The sequence below is a fragment of the Fundulus heteroclitus genome, chromosome 5 (assembly GCF_011125445.2).
Source record: "Fundulus heteroclitus isolate FHET01 chromosome 5, MU-UCD_Fhet_4.1, whole genome shotgun sequence".
Classification (NCBI taxonomy): Eukaryota; Metazoa; Chordata; class Actinopteri; order Cyprinodontiformes; family Fundulidae; genus Fundulus; species Fundulus heteroclitus.
The window spans coordinates 23,930,926-23,950,742 of record NC_046365.1 but is presented as its reverse complement, the minus strand read 5'-3'; the positions used below and the strand labels follow the sequence as shown (position 1 = coordinate 23,950,742).

At 47.4% G+C, this 19,817-nt stretch overlaps 2 protein-coding genes across 3 annotated transcripts; one reads left to right on the top strand and one right to left on the bottom strand.

Moving 5' to 3' along the window:
- Positions 1-809: 809 nt before the first annotated feature.
- taf5 (TAF5 RNA polymerase II, TATA box binding protein (TBP)-associated factor) lies at positions 810-9,796 on the top strand. Of its 2 annotated transcripts, none has more exons than XM_036137249.1 (11): positions 810-1,245; positions 1,749-1,974; positions 2,073-2,388; positions 2,504-2,667; positions 5,558-5,693; positions 5,792-5,912; positions 6,013-6,142; positions 7,137-7,301; positions 7,394-7,571; positions 8,972-9,149; positions 9,239-9,796. In XM_036137249.1, the coding sequence occupies exons 1-11, from the start codon at positions 837-839 to the stop codon at positions 9,451-9,453; spliced, it is 2,238 nt and encodes a 745-aa protein (XP_035993142.1). In that variant the 5' UTR covers positions 810-836; the 3' UTR covers positions 9,454-9,796. The 2 variants fall into 2 exon arrangements, with proteins under 2 accessions (XP_035993142.1, XP_035993141.1); XM_036137248.1 differs by having other exon boundaries at positions 1,746-1,974.
- On the bottom strand, positions 9,797-19,773 carry atp5md (ATP synthase membrane subunit DAPIT). Its single transcript, XM_012852892.3, has 4 exons — positions 19,640-19,773; positions 10,248-10,353; positions 10,001-10,094; positions 9,797-9,922 (listed from the first exon to the last, which is right to left on the bottom strand). Exons 2-3 carry the CDS (start codon positions 10,332-10,334, stop codon positions 10,005-10,007), a joined length of 177 nt encoding a protein of 58 aa, XP_012708346.1. The 5' UTR covers positions 10,335-10,353; positions 19,640-19,773; the 3' UTR covers positions 9,797-9,922; positions 10,001-10,004.
- Positions 19,774-19,817: the final 44 nt, after the last annotated feature.

The window sequence follows — 19,817 nt, the reverse complement described above, 5'->3', positions numbered from 1 at the left end:
TGAAAATCATATGTCATTACACATTAAGTGATATATTCCAAGCCTTTGTTTTGTTGTTGTTCACAGAGTTCTGTATCCGAGCACATTTACAGAAAACTGAGTGGAAGGAAGAAGTTTAGTAGGAAAAGAAGCACTAGCCACAGGGAGAACCTCGGCCTTAAGAGGACTGCCAAGCGAAATTCATTGCAAAATTTGAGGGAGCCTCACAAGGAGTGGACTGAGGCTGGACTGATTCACTCAAAACTGTCGCTCGTGAACCCAGAGGCCCGGGGAACTATTCGATTCAGAGGATTTCCTGAATCAATATTTAAAGGTTTATTGAAATTGAATCAATATTTTTACCTACCCCTATTGACAAAGTATTCCATTGGTGCTTTTAATAATTTGTGAGTCGTGATCTGACCAGCAAATCACTCTCTTTGGTGTTCAGATCAGCATTTGTACATGTTCACCTCAGTGGTGCTCAAACTTTTTACAAGTATCACCACAGAAAACACAGCTCAGAACATTATCACAGTACCACTGCAGACGTTATAAAACAGCAGTTCAAAAAGAATTTAACCTTTACCAGTTTGTTGTGTCCTATAATGAAATAAAAACAAATGTGTTCCTTTTATAACCAGTTTCAAATTATGTAAAACGAGTCATACATCATAGTTTGAGGCAGCTCAAGGACCACCAGCGGCACTTGTTCCACAGTTTGAGAACCAGCGTTGACGGATGGGGGCGGGACTTCCCCTCTGATTGACAGGCAGTCTAACCAATCAGGTGAGTAAATGTCCCACCGTTGGCGGTTTCCGGTTTTCAACCGCGCGCATGCGCATTTCATTCTGAAAATGGCGGCCGTACAGGGTGGTATGGTCGACGCGAAAGACGAAGCGGACATTAAAACAGAACCGGCGAGCGATGGCTTCGGAAATAATCACGCCAACGACTCAAGACTGCTCTCCGAGTCCCCCGGCTCCAGCGCCGCGGCTGGAAACAGCAAACCGGCGGCGGGAGCCCCCGAGGACCAGCAGACCCTGCTGGCTGTCCTGCAGTTCCTCAGAAAGAACAAACTGTCAGAGTCCGCGGAAATTCTGCGTCGTGAGGCGGGATTGCCGGAGGAGGTTCTGGATCCGAAGGGGGCTGACTCCGCCGGTTCTGGGCTGGGAGGCAGCGCGGACGTAGATGGCGGGGATGCGAGCGCTTTACTCAGCCGGGTGACCGTCCCTGCCCCCGGCGGAGCGAAGGCGCCAACCAAAGGTGCAGTTCACTCCGGCTCCTGTTTGAAAGTGTGCGAAACCCGGTGTAAAAGTGTCCCCGGTGTTGCTTTTAGTGTCCCCGGCAACTTCATCTGTTTTAGCCACCTCTAGCACTTGTAACTAAACCTGTTAAAGTAAACATTTACAGAAATGCCCCCAGAACTGAGTGTTGCACTGTTAGTTTATTCCTTTCCACGAAAAGGTAATGGGGCTTGTGGGTAAACCCTTATTTATAACATAGTAGAACTGTTTCTGAGGCGTTTTTGTAGCCTTTTTCTTTCCCAGGTTACATGGAGCCACATAGTTGGGAAAGTATGGAATTAGATTTAAACGTTTTCCAACTTTGAGAAACTGCAAAAACAGACAGTAAAGTATATAAAATATATGCATATCCAGTCTTTTACCCATCCATCCAGCCGTTAAAAGTTAAGCCTTCAGAGGTCTAAAGTTACGCCTGAACGAGTGCAATGTACCAATGGTGGAAACCCTGTTTTTCGGCAGCAGCTGGGGAGGATCAGCCGGACGTGAACGTGGTGCTGTCGGCCTACAGCCAGCAGGGAGATCCAGCTCTCTATCAGGTTTACTACAACGGTCTGAAGAAGTTCATCGAGTCGGTTCTGGACTGCCACAGAGCGGAGCTGTCGCAGGTCTTCTACCCTCTGTTTGTCCACATGTACCTGGAACTGGTCTACAACAACCACGAAAGTGAGGCCAAGGCCTTCTTTGAACGGTAAGTCTCCCTTCGGGGTATTTTAGATATTAGTCTACGCCCTGCAACCCCCCCCCCCCCCCCCAATAAGCCTACCCTGTCCATTTCCTCCTCTCCAGGTTCAGTGGGGACCAGGAGTGCTACTACGAAGACGACCTGCGCATTTTGTCCGGCCTGACGAAGAAGGAGCACATGCGAGGGAACGAAACTCTGCTGGACTTCCGCACCAGCAAGTTCGTCCTGCGCATCTCCCGCGACTCCTACCAGCTGCTGAAGAGGCACCTGCAGGAGCGCCAGAACAACCAGATATGGAACATAATCCAAGAGCACCTCTACATCGACATCTTCGACGGCATGCCGCGCAGCAAGAGCCAGATCGACGCCATGTCGGGCAGCTTGGCCGGAGAGGCCAAGCGAGAAGCGAACAAGGCCAAGGTTGGATGGTTATGCCTCCGATATATTTAAAAATCTGCGTTTTAGTATTTTTTTTCCCCCTGTTTATTTTGATTTATTTTTTTTTTAACTCGTCTGGCTGTTTGACCCTGTGTAGGTTTACTACGGCCTGCTGAAGGAGCCAGAAATCGAGCTCCCCCTAGACGACGAGGACGAGGAGGCGGAGAACGAGGAGGGTAAACCCAAGAAGAAAAAGCCCAAAAAGGACAGCGCCGGCTCCAAAAGCAAGAAGCAGGATCCAAACGCTCCTTCGCAGACCAGGTAGAGACACTTGGAACGGCGACGTGCCGCAGGGAAGCTGCCTTTCGTGTGCGTCACCAGTTCACGGCTGTGGGCTCTCGCATTATTTCCTCCCTGCATAATGGGGGGAGATTCTCCAGACAACATGGGGACGTCAAACTGTAATCACAAAAGCAAATTAGCTCAATGGAAACGCGACAATTTCAGGGTGGGGGTGGGTGGGTGTAGCCTCGTGAGACCATCCTGATCTCGCGAGCTTTCAAGGTTTCACTCGCAGATCAGTCTGGCTACTTTCCGTTAAAGAAAATTTGGAGCCGTTCACCAAACGAACGTCCAATCAGCGTTGGCTTTGAGGCGAGTTGAGGTGTGACGCAACGAGAAGCGCGTCAGTTCAGTCTAAACAACATGGCGGCTTCAGCCGATGAAACTAGCGTTAGCGTGGCTATCGAGCAAGTTTTATCGGAATTACAGAGTATTTCTTTGCTGAGCCAACGAGCCTTTACCTGCAGCAGCAAGAGTAGCTTGGCTTGTGGTTGTGTTTTCGTCGTTGCTCGTTACAGAGCGACGACGAAGCATGTTGACGAGTACGTCATATGCTTCGTTGATCTGATTGGTTCATTTGGCCCGTCTATCACCAACATAGGCCAATCAGCTAACCAGTATTTTCGCCCCTTCCCAAAATTACTTCAACGGAAGGTTTCCAGATGGATATGCGAAGCAAATCTATCTGGCGGCGTCAGGTTAGGGTGGGTGGGGAACTCCTGTTTTTTCGGTTTCTGCTCGAGGATGACATGGTTTATCGTATCGAAGTCGATGTGTTTGGTCAAGCGCCGAAAATCGTGATCATGAGTCGGCTGTTACTGCTGGAGAAATCCGTAGCTCTTCCGTAAAGTTGCCCACTACAATTTCCCAAAAACTCCGCCGTACGCAGCCGCCCTCCAGGTACGAGGGGCTCGTCTCTCCCAGCGCCTCGATCAGTCGCCGAAGTCTCCTCTGATGTTGAGCGCTAGTGCCGTGGCTGAAGTTTGTCTATATGTAGTGTTGCGCCGATGCCATTTTTTGGCCCCGATACCCGATACCTGGCTGTGCAGCATTGGCCGATACCGATACCATCTGTTTGAAATTGATTTGTGTGTGTATATGAAGAACTGCATACTACTTAGGGTAGTAGAACTTTTTATTGCCTACCTGGAATGGGTGACAATAGTTGAATAAACTTTTGGCTCTCAAAGGCCAAAATAGTGCAACATTGGTGAAATTATAACATGTATAATAGTAGCGCAACAGTGAGACAGTAAAGTTACATTAATAATTGAATAATCTCTTTTAAACCCTGAGTTTTGGCTCTCAAATGCCAAAATAGTGGAACTTTCATGGACTTAAATAACATGTATAATAGTAGTCGGGGGAGAGAAGGCTGCGTTCAAGTGACATACAAACATCAAAATGTTATCGGTGCCCTATTTGTTGGTACTCGCAGATACCGATACCAACATTTTAGTGCTGGATTGGAACCCCGTCCCATACTGGTATCAGTATCGGTTCAACACTATCTATATGTCATGTGTTTACATTCGTCGCCGCCATTTATTTTTCTGATGAATCATCGCGTAAACAGACTTATTCACGTGGGATTTTTTTTTTTTAAACTGCATTTCTTAATTAATGGAAACAGCGCAATTGCGAAAGTGCGTGGTTTTTCTTTTCTTCTCGTTTTGGCATTAGCAGAATGCCGACAAAGTTTTGCGCACATTTTAAAATGGAAACGCAGCTATAGATAATTATCAGACAAACTCGTGCACTTCCAAAAGTATATGCGCGCCACTTTGAGCTTTTTTTCGTTTTTCATGCTGCAGCCACAAACCTTAGAAAAGTTTATTAGGATTTTGTGTCATACGCAGCGGTGCGTAATCGTGTTGAGCCCCCTCCACTCCAATACTGCTAAATATAATTCAGCGCAACCAAGGGCCCTCAAAAGTGTGCGTCGAGCTAATAACGGCTAGCGTGTTAGCTATTTAGACCGGGAGGTTTTCTCCTGGACGGGAACTTTAATGACCGTTTTATGTTGCTCTCAAACATCGACACATTTAAATAATCTAATTGCAATTTTTTTTCTTAATATTGCGATTTAATGCGATTATTTTTTTTTTTCCAGTTTAATTTATCATGTCTTTTTAAACATATACAAACAACAAATCAATTTGTTTCCTCGCTGTGCAGACTAGGTGCTAAAAGACCCGCAGCATCTAAACTCGGAGCAGAAATGATTGTGTTCTGCCTACAATATATTTCAACCAAAATTGCAATTGCAGAGGTGTCAAACTAATTTCTATATGGGGCCACTTTGGCATCATGAAGTCATTAAAAGGACCGCTTGCATGTGTATTGACGATACTTTTCATTTCATAATTTCATTCCAGTTCACACAGTAGTATAAGAAATGCACAGTAACATAAAAGTAGCACTCTTCGGCCCAGTTTATACAGTTTATCTTCAAAAAAAGTTGATATTGGGGTGAGTTACACTTACAGGAGGCAGTTTTAGCCACTTTATACACTTTAAAAGGATATATGCCTTTTTTTTGGCTCTCGAGGGCCGGATAATTTACCTTGAAGGGCCAGATTTGGCCCGCGGGCCTTGAGTTTGACACCTGTGATTTAGAAGATGACACCATATTCATGCGCTTAGAACGGCCCAGTCAAAGTCTAGACCCGAGTCCAATCGTGGAATTTGTGGCTAGACCTGAGAGTAAATGTTCACAGAAGCTCTGTTGCCAGTTTTGCTGAGTTTGTGGTTGTAACGTAAAAAAGAAATGTGGAAATGTTCGCTGTTGTAGAAGCTTTAGCGCGGTACAGTAGCTCTCGTTGTTTATCACCGCACACCAAACCTTTTTTTTTCTTCTTTTCTTTAGGATACCTCTACCAGAACTCAAAGACTCGGACAAGCTGGACAAAATCATGTACATGAAGGAGTCCACCAAGAGAATCCGCTTGGGACCAGACAACCTCCCCTCCATCTGCTTCTACACTTTTCTCAACGCATACCAGGCAAATGACCTCAAGCAGCCTGCGGGCTCTGTTTGCACTTCATGTGTTTGGAGGCAACCTGCTGGTCACAAAGTAAACTTTTTTTCCTTCTTCTTCAGGGTCTAACGGCAGTGGACGTTACGGACGACTCCAGCCTGATTGCAGGGGGCTTTGCGGACTCCACGGTGCGGGTGTGGAGCGTCACGCCCAAGAAGCTCCGCAAGGTCAAGACCGCCGCAGGTGAAATAATTCGACACGGACCGACGGCATCCCCCAGTCCTCATTGGAACCTAGCAGAAACCCGAAGCTTCACTATTTTCTATGCTTTGTCTCTCTTAAGACTTGAATCTGATCGACAAAGAGTCGGACGACGTGCTCGAGAGGATCATGGACGATAAGACAGCCAGCGAGTCGAAGTGCCTCTACGGGCACACCGGACCGGTGTACGGCATCAGCTTCAGCCCAGACAGGTACCAGCCGGGCTTTACCTCACACCGCCACAGGGGGCGCACTCTGACCATTGCACTATAAATGAAAAATAGGTTCCTATTACATCAGTGTGTTCACTTTGAAGACGGCTAGTCGCTCACTGGTCAGAGGAGGGGGCGGAAAACTTTGTAATAAGTGAGAAAGAGAGGAGTGAGGGGAAATAAAAGTTTTTATTGCATCTGCCATTGTTGTAATATTTAAGCAACATAATGTTTAAACACCATTGTGTAGTTTCCTTCTATTGTGCAGGCCAGAAAACAAAAACAACATTTTTTTTTGTCATTTTAACCAGAATAACATCTCATCTGAACAACTCGAATGAACAATGACTTTAACAGACTTTAAATAACGTTTGCATGAATACACAACAATGAAGCTGTTGCTACAACTGCAATTTTTCAGCATTTTGCAGCCAAAGGTTTCCAGCTTGTCCATAAGCTTAGACCTGTTCAGATCCCTGTTTAGTCCAAACAAATATTAAGTGGCTTTTATTAATGTTTCAGGCCTTCTGAAGGTCTTTAAAGTGCCGGTTAGATTTGTTGACTCAGAACAAAATAAAGTCGTTGCTCTAAAAACTAGGGGACAGAAAACAATTAACCAGCATCCAAAGTTTAAAGACAAACTGAGGTACCTTCAGAAAGCCTGAAGAAACATTGATCAAGACCCAACTTAAAAGATTACAAGAAAAGCTGTCTCCTAGAAAGCAAAATGTGGAGAAATGAGGGGTGACCCAAGACTTTTGCACAGTTTCGTACATGGACTCAAAATGGCAGAATGGTGCAAAATGTCTAAATTACAACATCATGGATCCTGTTCTGTTCCCATTGTTGTTGTTTTTTAAGTACAGGCTTTAATATTAGGTTTAAAAATGTTTAATCATAAAATGAAAACAAAAAAAAAGCATATAGACAATTTTTTTGTCGTGGTTTGTTTTATACTGAAAAGAAGAACCTCTGATTTACGGCTCCGTTTCAGAAACTACCTGTTGTCGAGCTCTGAAGACGGCAGCGTGCGGCTGTGGAGCCTTCTGACCTTCACCTGTCTGGTGGGCTACAAAGGCCACAACTACCCGGTGTGGGACACGCAGTTCTCCCCGTACGGCTACTATTTTGTCTCGGGGGGACACGACCGGGTCGCACGGTAAGAAACTCCCCAACGAAGCTAAAAAACCACATCTGACGCGCGTAGCTCTGGTTTGCCGAGACGTGTTCCCTCTGCCATCTCTCCTGCAGCTTGTGGGCGACGGACCACCACCAGCCGCTGCGGATATTCGCCGGCCACCTGGCGGACGTCACCTGCAGTCGATTCCACCCCAACGCAAACTACGTGGCCACGGGGTCGTCTGACCGCGCCATCCGCCTGTGGGACGTCCTCACCGGGAACTGCGTCCGTATCTTAACAGGCCACAAGGTCAGGGGTCACAGGAACAGTCGCCGCTTTTCGTCTCAGCATTTAAAGGAAACAGGAAGGACTCTTATAGTAGAATGTGAAAATACTATTTTGCTAAAATAGCAACTAATTAAAAAAGTTATATTTATACATTTGGCATCTTGGTGCAGCGACTAAAGCAGGGGTCTGCAACCTGTGGCTCTTTACACCTTCAGCGTTGGCTCTTAAAAACTTGGACCAAAAATGCGGTAATGTAAAGGTATTTTAAAATTGCTAGTGTTTGGATTTATTTAGTTCTGCAAAATATGCATAACATTTCCAGAAAGAAAGAAACTAATGGTGTATAGAATATTTGACTATAGATAAATTAAGTATCTTTTTGTCAATAGGTTGCAAACGAGTTGCTTTTTCATCATTTTGATGCCATTTGCTATAAAAATCTAATTGAATTGTCCAATTGAAGAAAATGCATTAAACCTAAATATAAAAATACTGTTGGTTAAATAATAAAAACTTGATCTTTAATTTAAAAAAAATAAAAATAAACAAATCTCCTGTTGTACACTATAAAAACAAGCTCTTGTTTCAGGAAGATGTGTAACTTTTGTGGCTCTAAACAAAATGTGTTTAGCTGGACCGAGGGCAGAAACGGCTCTGCGGGTTGTAAAGGTTGCTGACCCCTGGACTAAAGCATAAATGCTGAATAAACATCGATTAAACTTACTAGTTTAAGTTCACAGGAAAGTTGAACTTTTTTTTGCTTATCTGCTCTTTTATAACATAAGTATGAAAAGCTTGTAGCTTTAAGACAGCGACAGCTTGAATATACCGAGTGGGGCTCCGTTAAGTCTCCACATTACTTTTTCTGTAACATTTTCTAGCATAAAAATTCTTAATATTAAACGGTCACCCTGAAAAACGCCTCTCTTTAAATATATCAGTTCTAAGATGGTTTACAGATTATTTTCCTGCAAAAAAGAAAAAAAAAACTTTCTGCTAAGTTTATGGGTGAGCAGGTCAAACTTAAAAACAAGAAAAATCCCAAATCACATTTTTTGTATTTTTAAACAAATCGTGGCCCCCGATTGCTTTAAGCTCGTCGATTCTCGCCGCCTCAGCATGACCAAAAAGTTTAAGCACTCCGGTTTTAAAGACGCAGTGCACCTCGGTGGCTCTCAAACACTTTTTTTCCCCCAGTAGTCTTAGAAACATGGCATCTTTTACAACAAATAAACATGCATGTTGGAACGGTACAACCGCTGGTCACACTGCAGTTTCAGATGATTAGTGACTTGGCCATAAAAGGAAACACAAGTTTTCATCGTCTCGTTAACACATTATCCGTCTGGAAATACAAGGTCCTGTATGGAATAAAGTGAAAGATGGACCATGACTGTTCTCCCTCCCTCTAAATCCATCAGGGTCCTGTTCACGCGCTGGCTTTCTCGCCTAATGGGAAGTTTTTGGCCTCGGGAGCCACCGACGGGAGAGTCCTTCTGTGGGACATCGGTCACGGCCTGATGGTCGGCGAGCTCAAGGGCCACACGGACACCATCTACTCCCTCAGATTCAGCAGGGACGGAGAGATCCTCGCCTCCGGTGGGTGCTCCCTATCTTACTCTGATAAAAAAAAAAAAAAAAAAGCCCGCCAAAACAGAGCAAAGTGATGAGAGTGTCATTCCTTCCAGGTTCGATGGACAACACGGTCCGCCTGTGGGATGCCACGAAAGCCTTCGACGACCTGGAGACCGACGACTTCACCGCCGCCACGGGGCACATCCACCTGCAGGATAACTCCCAGGAGCTGTTGCTGGGCACCTACATGACAAAGTCCACGCCTGTGATACACCTTCACTTCACGCGGAGGAACCTGCTCCTGGCCGCGGGCGCTTATAACCCGTAACGGCATCGGACCGCGGGAGGGGTTCGGGAATCATGCGGAGCCTGACACGACGCACATCTTTAACCTCGGAGTTGTACAAAATAAACCACATCATCAGTTCATTTTTTTTTTTCTCTCTCTCCCCCGGCTAACGGACAGAATGAAGTAGTAACTGGTCGACAAATCAGCTCGCCGGGACGAGGCTAACTGCTGCAGTTGTAAACTGCCCCACGGACCGCGTTTGTTTCTGTTTTTATAAGTCACTGCCATAACATCAGTTTACCTCAAGACATGGCGTTCATCTTTGTAACATATTCTCTTTTCTACTGATGCACACTGTAAATAAAACAAAGTGTTTTCTATGTTCAGGGCATACATTTTTTTTTCTTTATTGTTCACATGAGGAAAGCAAACAGACACATTTCATCACGAGCACGTCCAGCTGCTCTCTCCTCCTCCGGGCAGATGGAAGCGACCGTCAAACGGAAACCTGCCGGGAAACAAACCGTCTTTTGAGTCGTCTGAAGAGAAAACGGCTCGTGGCGCAGGCAGAGCTGAAAATACTTACGTTACTACTTGTCTGTGACAGCGGGTTGTTTCTTGGGCTTTAGCTTGAAGAAAAGGAAGATGGCTGCAACGCCGGCATACGTGGCCAAAACACACTAAAACAAAAGAAAGTAGTACAGGTTTTAACTTTATAATAAAAGGATGCACGACCGTCTGCTGGAGGTCAAGTTTGCATCCTGTTGGCGCTCAGAATATTACGTTGCTAAATTTTACTCTTTAAACTCAAAGAGTTGATCAGCAGAACTTACGTTCCTCCTTCCCAGGTATGTCTGTGAGTTAAAGAATCTGGAGACCCCAGTGAACTGGTGCTCCATCCCGGCGTCGTGTCCTCCCATTCTGGCTAAAGCTCTGGTCCTGCCACAGACAAATCAGCCAACGTTACACAAAACCAGCAGGATCACTCCTGCAATGCTAAAAATCGCATTGAAATAATGCTAACAAGCTTTTTTTTTTAATGGATGACGTGTTCAGTAGCTGGACAAACTATTTCTGAAAAATTTAAAAAAAGCAAAGAGGAAATCCCTCAAACATATGCTACAGAGGTTCATCTTTGGCCCATTCCAGGTTACAAAACCAACCCTTTAAGTCAACTGCTAAGCCAAAACCTACGGTAACTGAGGTGCTTTCCAGTAGCACATCAGCATACTTCAAATGTGCAACCCCTAAAAACACAGACCTGTAATCCTCAACCGCTGACTAAACCATCCTAGTCTCTAACTGAGACGTACCGTATAGACAGACAGAAAAAAACTATTTAGTCTGCATGCAGATAATGTTCAGTTAAGCTCTGCTCTGAACTCTAGATGCTGTTTTTGGTTTCGGCATCAAAGTCCTCAAAGGTGAGCTTTTGTGCATCAGACGTTACATTTCTCACAGCTAGCCTGGAGTCAGTGTTTACAAAAGCTGATGGTGTTCTTTTGACTGGGGCTGGGCGAAATAGAAAAAAAACAAAAAAGCATATAGACAAAATAGAAATCATATTGATCGATAATTAACAACAAATTCAAAACATATTTTAAGTGCAGCCCTGGCCATTTTACGCTGTTGCTTAGCGACCTATTTTTAGATACAGAACCCAAACACTGAATTCAAACTCAACCCTTTATTCAATCAACTGTTTAAAAAACACGTGCTCTCTGAACTCTTTGAAGGGGGCGGAGCTTGGTGGTGGAGCTCCTGGGTCTGCGTTTGTGATTGGTTGGGAGGATGTAATGACTGTAGTATTAACTTAAGGTTATGGATATAACCCCGGTTCTCTGATTAGCATGAGTGAGTGTCTCACTATGGGGAACGCCTCCTGCGTGACCTCATCAGAAGCTCAAATGACATTACGCCAGCCCCGATTGGCTGGCAAAAGTGACAGTCTATGTCAGGAGGGGATGGGACCCTCCTCCTATATAATAGGCCGACATAGCTTCACTCGTCATTCAAAACAAGCTCACCTCTTCCTCGCTTCATAGCAAGGAGGGTGGTCTGGTGAGACACTCACTCATGCTAATCAGAGAACCGGGGTTATATCCATAACCTTAAGTTCTCTTTCATAGCATTCGTTTCGTGTCTCACTATGGGGAAAATACTGACTCCCGGATTGCCAGACATGCCTGTCAAGATGACAACTGTCCCCACTGATGCTTCACTCTGGAGAAGCTGCACTCAGAGAAGAACCAGTACTGAGGACCGAATGTGCCATAGTCGGAGCCGTGACATCCAAACTATAGAATCTAGCAAATGTGTGGGGTGACGCCCAGCATGCAGCTGAACACACCTCTTGAATAGAGACTCCCCTAAAAAGAGCCCAGGAGGTTGCTAGACCTCTAGTGGAATGTGCCCGGAGACCAGCAGGAGGCTGGAGGCCCTTGCTTGTGTATGCAAGTGCAATAGCCCCCACTATCCAGTGGGAAAGGCGCTGCTTAGACACCGGCTTTCCCATGTGTGGTTTCGCCCACGACACAAACAGCTGGTCACCCTGTCTAAAACCACTCGTTCTGTCCAGATAGATCAGCAATGCGCGAACTGGACAGAGAGTGTGTAGACGCCTTTGCTCCTCAGAGGAGAAAGGCGGAGGGTAAAAAGCATCCAGTATTATGGGGGAGCACGAGCCAACCACCTTTGGAATAAAGGCCGGGTTAGGCCGCAGACTGACCCTAGCATTCCCTTTAGAAAACTTGATGCATGCTCGATGTGTAGAGAGTGCATGAATCTCACCTATGCGCTTAGCTGAGGCCAAAGCGAGCAATAAGGCAGTCTTCAGGGACAACGGTTTCAACTCTGCTTGTTCCAGGGGTTCAAACGGGGAACAAGAGAGCGCATCCAGTACCGTGGGAAGATCCCAGGATGGCGCCAATGGTCTAGATGTAGGCAACATACGACGTGCTCCTTTCATGAATCGGCACACCAAAGGATGTTGACCCACTGTCTGTCCTTCAAAGCCAATATGGCAAGCAGAAATAGCCGCCAGGTACACCTTGATGGTTGAGAAAGCTTTACGCTTTTCAATAAGGTCCTGTAGGAAAGACAGAACCACTGTCACAGAGCACTGAAAAGGTACAGCCTGTGACCCTGCGCACCAATTCTCAAACACGCGCCACTTGTTATCATACAGTGACCGAGTTGAGGGGGCTCTGGCACACTGAATAGTGTTAATAACGCTATTAGGGAGCTCCACCGTGTTCAGGTTGAACCACTCACGGGCCAGGCCCACAGAGCTAGCCTCTCTGGGTGGGGGTGGAATATTTCCCCCCGTGCCTGAGACAGTAAATCTCTGCGTAGTGGTAACGGCCAAGGTGGGCTGGAGAGAAGTTGAAAAATCTCTGCCAGCCAGTGCTTTCCTTGCCAACGTGGGGCTATCAGGATCATAGTCAGACCCCCTTCCCTCACTCTGGCCAGAGTCGGGGGAATGAGAGCTACAGGGGGAAACGCATAGAGGAGGGTCTTCGGCCACCTGTGTGCCAGTGCATCCACGCCCAGTGGAGCCCTCTGGTCGTGCAGGGAGAAGAACAGAGGGCACTGAGCGTTCTCCACTGTTGCATATATGTCCACGGTCGCCTGACCGAACCGTGACCATATCTGACTCACCACTTGGGGGTGAAGCATCCAGTCTGCATACAGTGGGTTTCCCCTGGACAGCAGATCTGCCCCGTAATTCAGAACACCCGGTACATGAGTTGCCCTCAGTGACCGTAGGTGCTTGCTGCTCCAGACTATCAGTCTGTGTGCCAGCATGTGCAACTGGGGGGACCGTAGCCCCCCCTGTCTGTTGATGTAAGCCACTACCGTGGAGTTGTCCGTCCTCACCAAGACATGGTGACCCCTTAGCCAAGGGAGGAAATGTTTCAGAGCCAGGTGAACAGCCAGCAGCTCCAGGCAGTTTATGTGGGCAGAACGCATGTGAGAATGCCATCTCCCATTCACCGCTCTCCCCTCGTGAGTGGCACCCCAGCCCATCAGGGAGGCGTCGGTGGTGATCACTTTCCTTGCCTGAATGGTTCCCATAGCGACACCCTGTGTCAGGAAACCTGGGCTCCTCCACTGCCGCAGTGCAAGTGAGCATTCTGTTGAGACCCTCACCCTGCGATGGCCATGTCGGTGGGGGTTCAGACCCAGAGAGGTTACCCATCGCTGAATGCCTCTCATATACAGCCGTCCGAGAGGAATAGCCACTATAGAGGAGGCCATCAGGCCTAAAAGTCTTTGGCATTGTTTGAGGGAAACTATGTTGCCCCTGCCAAACAGCGCTAGACTGGCACGCATTGCCTCCACTCTTTCCATGGACAATGATGCCTTGGCCTGGAGAGAGTCCAGAGTGAGCCCAATATAAGTAATTCGCTGAGTGGGAATCAGTGTGCTCTTTTCCACATTTATCTGAAACCCCAGACTCATGAGGTGTTGTGTAAGAACACCTGTATGATGAGCCGCCTCCTGGCATGTGGGGGCTGCCACTAGCCAGTCGTCTATGTATGTCGCCACTCGGATGCCCCGCTCTCTCAGTGGAGACACTGCCGCCTCGGTGCATTTTACAAACACCCTTGGGCTCAGGGACAGACCAAAAGGCAGGACCACATACTCGTACGATATCCCCTCGAAGGCAAATCTCAGATATTTCCTGTGAGGGGGGTATATGGGGACGTGAAAATACGCGTCCTTCAGGTCTATTGATGTGAACCAGTCGTCTGCTCGCACGAACCGCAGCAGAGACGTGTGTGTCAACATCCTGAATTTGTATTTCCTTAAACAGCGGTTTAGGGCACGGAGATCCAGAATGGGTCTCCGCCCCCTCCCGCCCTTTTTGGGGACTAGGAAATACCTTGAGTAGAAGCCGCTGTGGGATTCCCCGGGCGGAACTACCCTTATAGCTCCTTTCTTCTTCAAAGAGGAAATTTCCTCCAGAAGAATATTGGCGGACTCGCCTTGAGCATGGGAGTATATTATTCCCTTGAAAAGGGGCGGAGCGACATTGAATTGTAGCCTGTAGCCCTTCTCTATCGTTCTTAGCACCCACTTTGACTGCGTGCAGGCAGCCCAGCTCTCGCCGTGCAGCGAGAGGGGGCTGACCGGCAACTCCGTCCCCGCCGCCTTGTGGGCGCCTTGTCCGGGTTGTGGCATGCAACATACGCGCCCGGACGGCACCAGCGCGCACGGGTGCGCGCGGGCGGACGGCACCAGCGCGCGCGGGTGCGCGCGGGTGGACTGTGTTGTCACAGCTGCGGGGACGCTGTTCCCCGCAGGCTGCGTTATGACAGAAAGGATTGATTTGTTTTTCAACATATCTTTTCTCTTTATTGTCACGAACACATTTGACGGCGCCCTTGGCACGCAGGCCGGATGCGCTCGTCGGGACATATTTGTTACAGAATGCGAGGGAAACACATTTGCGCAACAACACTACAAACATTGTCTTTTTCCTGGGGTGGGCACCGGAACATGAATGCCCATCCCGGCCATGCATTCTGTGTGGAACGAGTCCCGTTGAACTGGCTCCGGAACGGAGCTGGGTGGGGAACGAGCAGCCCAGGAACGGGGCAGAACGGGCTCGCTTTTCCCCTGAGGAGAGGCTGTCAGGCTGTCCGCTTCTTCCGCCTTCCCAACGCGGCGGCAGGTGGAGGCGGCGGAGGTGCTGTCAGAGGGCTGGGCTGAGGCGATTGCTTCCTAGCCCATGGACTCTTGGGACCTCTGGGGGCCTGAGTCGCTGCCTGCGCTTTAGGCACCTTGGGGATCCTGAAAGCAGGGATGGGGCGAGATGCAGCCTGCGCGTAGGACTGGCGCGGCGCTGCTGGAGCCGCCGGCAGAGGTTTCCTCGGCAGGCAGAGCTTCAGCGCCTCATCATCCCGTTTCTTCTCCTCACATCTCTTCTGCATGCTGGTGACAGCAGCACCGAAGAGACCCTGGGGGACGACGGGTGTGTCAAGGAGCTCCTCTTTCTCCTTGGTTGCCAGGTTGGTGAGCCCGAGCCAGCGCGCCCTCTCCTGGAGAACCATGAGACCCATGGCTCTCCCCGTAGCCTGTATGGCAACTTTGTGGAGACGGAGGACGTGGTCCGTTATGACACAGATTTCCTCCCACAGAGCGGAGTCTGGTCTGTTGGTCATGTCCTCCTCCAGCTCGGCCTGGTAGGCCATCAGCATCGAGGAGGCGTTGAGGGCTCTCGTCGACAGAGCCGCCGCCTTGTAGCACTTGTCAGTAAGGCTAGACTGGAAGCGGTCTGCCTTTGCGGGCAGTGACGGAGCCGAGGAGGACGTCTTCGGGTGAAGGTGGGTCGCAACCACCGGCTCTATCGGCGGCATCTGGCGCACGCCGTGGGATTCCATCCCGTCACAGTCCAACAGGGAGCTTCCCGCGATGGGATGCTTCTCACTGTACGGCCTATTCTTCCACGTGATCGCCAACTCATCCAGTAGCTCCGGGAAGATGGGCAGGACTTGTTTCCCCGTCTTTTTCGCTTTTGGCAGCTTCTTTCCGTCAAAGCGAGATTTCACAACCTCCGCTTGGACAGCTGGCCACGCGATGTTGAGCCTGACAGCCGCACGTTTGCACATGTCCTGCATGTCCATATCTAGAGGAGATGACGGCGGAGGTTGTTCACCTCCGTCGGCAGCGGGGGGCTTTGCAGCCCCGCTCGCACTGCTGAGGAAGATGGAGTCTTCCTCGTCATCATCGGACATCAGGAGCTCCGAGCCTGCCGACTCGTCGTCCCCATAGTCCGCATCTCCTCCCGGCATGTAGGAAGCGGCAGCGCCCATGTCATCCTCGTCCACCGCATGCAGCGGGGAAACGGGGGCTAGGAGCTGGGGGCTTGCGTCCGCCCAGCTCGGGCCAGGTGTGGCAGCCAACACCTCAGGCATGTCCGCACCTTCCTGCGCCGCGGCTGCTTCGTTCATCAGCGGGTCGCCCCCTGACAGGTTGGCCTGGCGGGCCAGCCGGCGGCGAAGCAGCTTGCGGGGAAAGGCTGCGCAGTGGATGCACTCATCCGTGGACGTCAACGCAACCTGGGCATGGTGTAAACCCAGGCACGCCGCACACACAGGGTGAGTGTCCCAGCTTGAGATCTTTTTGCCGCAGGGACAAAGTCTCGTGCCGTTACCCCCGTCGTTGGGGTTTATAGCCGTAGCCATGGTTAGCTATTGGGGCTATGGGTGGCTAGCGTGGTGTGTATCCCTAGGAGCTTGTGCAGCTACTGGGGGACAGAAGCTAGCGGGATGTACAAAGTATTGCTACTCTGTACACCTCAGGTATTACTACCCGCGAGGTTGCTAGTTGGTTTGGCTATCAGGTATTGCTACCAGGTAGCCGCGATGCTAGCGAAACCTCGTGTCTGAAGTAGTGATACTTCGTGTTAAAGGAGTATTGCTACTCCCCGGAGTTTTCTCTTTTTAGTATTTCTACTAAGCAGATAGAAGAGTATTGCTACTCTTTCTCTCCGACAACCGTACGTCCAGGAGCGGAGCGCCCGTTGACTTGAGTTGCGCACCCAATTCTGTGGACCGTTAAGCTCTGCGCCCAGGTGGACAGTTGTTGCCTCTGTGAGAAGCGAGAAGAGGTTTTTGAATGACGAGTGAAGCTATGTCGGCCTATTATATAGGAGGAGGGTCCCATCCCCTCCTGACATAGACTGTCACTTTTGCCAGCCAATCGGGGCTGGCGTAATGTCATTTGAGCTTCTGATGAGGTCACGCAGGAGGCGTTCCCCATAGTGAGACACGAAACGAATGCTATGAAAGAGAACCTACATGATAGGCTAGAATAACCTGACAACAGCCATCTGCATGTATCGCTCCGCCTAGCTCCACTCACATACATCTGGGACACGGCTCATTGAAAATGATTTCCCCAACCAAATTTTTGGTCTGGCCAATCAGGACGCAGGGCGGGTGTTTCATGGATGTGACGTAGTGGAGAAGCCACCGTGAGATTCCAACAACAATGGCGGCTCGCATCGAGGAAGCAATTGTTAGCATTGATGCTGCTATTTCTTCCGTGTTGTCCAATCTATCTGATATTGTTTCATTAAAAGAACATCAGAGAACGGCTCTGAAGGCTTTTGTTGGTGGAAACCATGTTTTCGCCCTTCTCCCGACCGAATTTGTCACGGGTTAGCTTCGGTGTGAGTGGTTGAAATAGCACGTCGATAAAGATGACAGACAAGTGGCTTATCCAATCATATGCAAGGAGTTTTGATAAGGCCCAGCCTTCAGTAAAGGCAATGCCTATGGCCGTGTCCCAGATGTATGTGAGTGGAGCTAGGCGGAGCGATACATGCAGCTGGCTGTTGTCAGGTTAAGGCTAGAATGCATAAAGAAGGAAAACTGTTAATCTATTGAACTTTTTATTTACCTTGCCCCCCCCCCCCTCCCCCCTCCCCATCATGGATATACGTCTATCGATCGATATATATTGTTACTGAATTATCGTGCCGCCCTACTTTTGACTTTATTTGAAATCACAAGCTCTAATGTTGAGCTCTCAGTAATAATTGTATCCAAGCATATGCCAGTTACCCGTTTTAAAGTTGTTGTTTTTTCAAGTGTTACGAGCCGCTTCATTCACTATTATATTGTTCATATGAAAGTGGAATATTTACTAACGTTTTCTAAGGCTGTGCTGCGTTTATTAAAACAGCACTAAACCTCCCCCACATGTTGCTGTGGAGTGCAAGTCAGCTGACTGAAAAAAAAAAACAACACAAAAATCTCTTGCCACCAAATATACAGTAATTTTGTCAGAATAAAAAGGCGCATCATCCGACTTTCAGGAAGGGGATCCTGGTACGAACTACAGCTGACAAGGAGAAGTACTATTTTCACAAACATTTAGCTATCTGTGCAAATATGTGTCTTTGTGACATATTTCAAACAATTTTCTTGAAATGTTTGCAACATAAAAGCCATTGCTCCTTAACATGCTAACTGCATCCCACAATGCATTGCAAAATCACTTTCTCTTTCAAGTGCCATCCCAAGAACTGTTGTACCTGTGTAGCTCCATAAAAGGGCAGAATGGTTTATTCTTATATGCTTAGCAATTAGATCATGTTATACAAATCATGTTATACAAATTATTATAATAGGAGACTACGATGAGGCTAGTTTGTCATATTAAAAGTGCCTTTTGTAAATTAACTTGAAGCAGATTATTTATTTTTTGAATTCTTTGTGGTCTAATGTAATTTTCTAGTCTCAAATTTCATATGCTATCAGCTCCAAGCAGAAAATCATCACCATCGACAGAAGTAAAGGGTTTTAAACATACGCCTGTGTAGTTAATCCCTAGAATGCGTTTCAATTAGTGAGTTGAGAGATAGCTAAAAAAATAAAAGTAACTTTTCATAAATATGCTGACTTTTTTGATGACTGTATATCTTCTGCGTTTATACAGTGGTATTTTTACTCAACGTTATCGTCCACTGAGAACTAAATACACAACGCACTGGCTAAGGTTTATTAAACTAAGTTCATAATTGTAAAAGTAAATCCAACTGTGCAACCGATTCCATCAAGTGTGGGACATCCTAAGTCAAACTAATGGCAAGACAATACTCTAAAATCTAAGACATTAAACTGTATTTGACCTTTTTTTCCCTTTCTTTTTTTTATCTAATCAGATTTAATTAGACAAGAATAATTTGACAAGACAATAATGGACAATTCTGAACATCCTCTTCATGACATTGTCATTGGAAAAAAGAGTCTCTTCAGTCAAAGGCTTCTTCAGATTGCTTGTAAAACGGACCGCTACCCTTTGGGATAAATAAACTATTTTTGAATTTGAATAGAAGTGAATAACTTCACATTATACTCTAAATACAAAATGCTTCCATACTTAGCAAGAGCGCAAATGCTGTTTAATATCACAATTTAATATTTAAAACAAATATGAACGAGTTTTAGTCATTGACATCTGGCAGAGTAACCCTAGACTTGTTAACTCAGAAAATTGTAATTAAGTGAAATTAAGAAAAACAAGCTAACGCACTGTGTGAAGTCAACGTTAGCTCACTGGGTTAGCCACCGAGCTAAATAGACTTCTGACAACATTAACAAGCCACTCCGTCAAAAACAAAGGGGTTACAAAGATAGTTTTCTGCTATCCGCAAGTTATGAAACCAAAAAGGGCGAACGAAATAAAGTTCAATCGTGTTGCAGCTCACCTTTAACACACGACCCCTGCGTTAGCTGAATGAAACAAGTGCCCTTCAACGGAGGCCGCGATGCTAAGGTTGCCAGGAAGTCCCTCCCACTAAGAGCGGCCCGACAGCGGCTGGCTATTGGTTAAAATCAGTGTCACTCACTCCCGGTATCAGATGCCATCTTTGATTGGTTTGAATA

Bases quoted from the DNA above. Each gene is read 5' to 3' on its own strand.
- taf5 (XM_036137248.1), top strand. From the start codon at position 837: ATGGCGGCCGTACAGGGTGGTATGGTCGACGCGAAAGACGAAGCGGAC. The intron at 6,143-7,136 runs GTACCAGCCGGG...GCTCCGTTTCAG, and splicing joins ATCAGCTTCAGCCCAGACAG to AAACTACCTGTTGTCGAGCT. The intron at 7,572-8,971 runs GTCAGGGGTCAC...TAAATCCATCAG, and splicing joins GTATCTTAACAGGCCACAAG to GGTCCTGTTCACGCGCTGGC.
- atp5md (XM_012852892.3), bottom strand. From the start codon at position 10,334: ATGGGAGGACACGACGCCGGGATGGAGCACCAGTTCACTGGGGTCTCC. The intron at 10,095-10,247 runs GTAAGTTCTGCT...CTTTTGTTTTAG, and splicing joins CATACCTGGGAAGGAGGAAC to TGTGTTTTGGCCACGTATGC.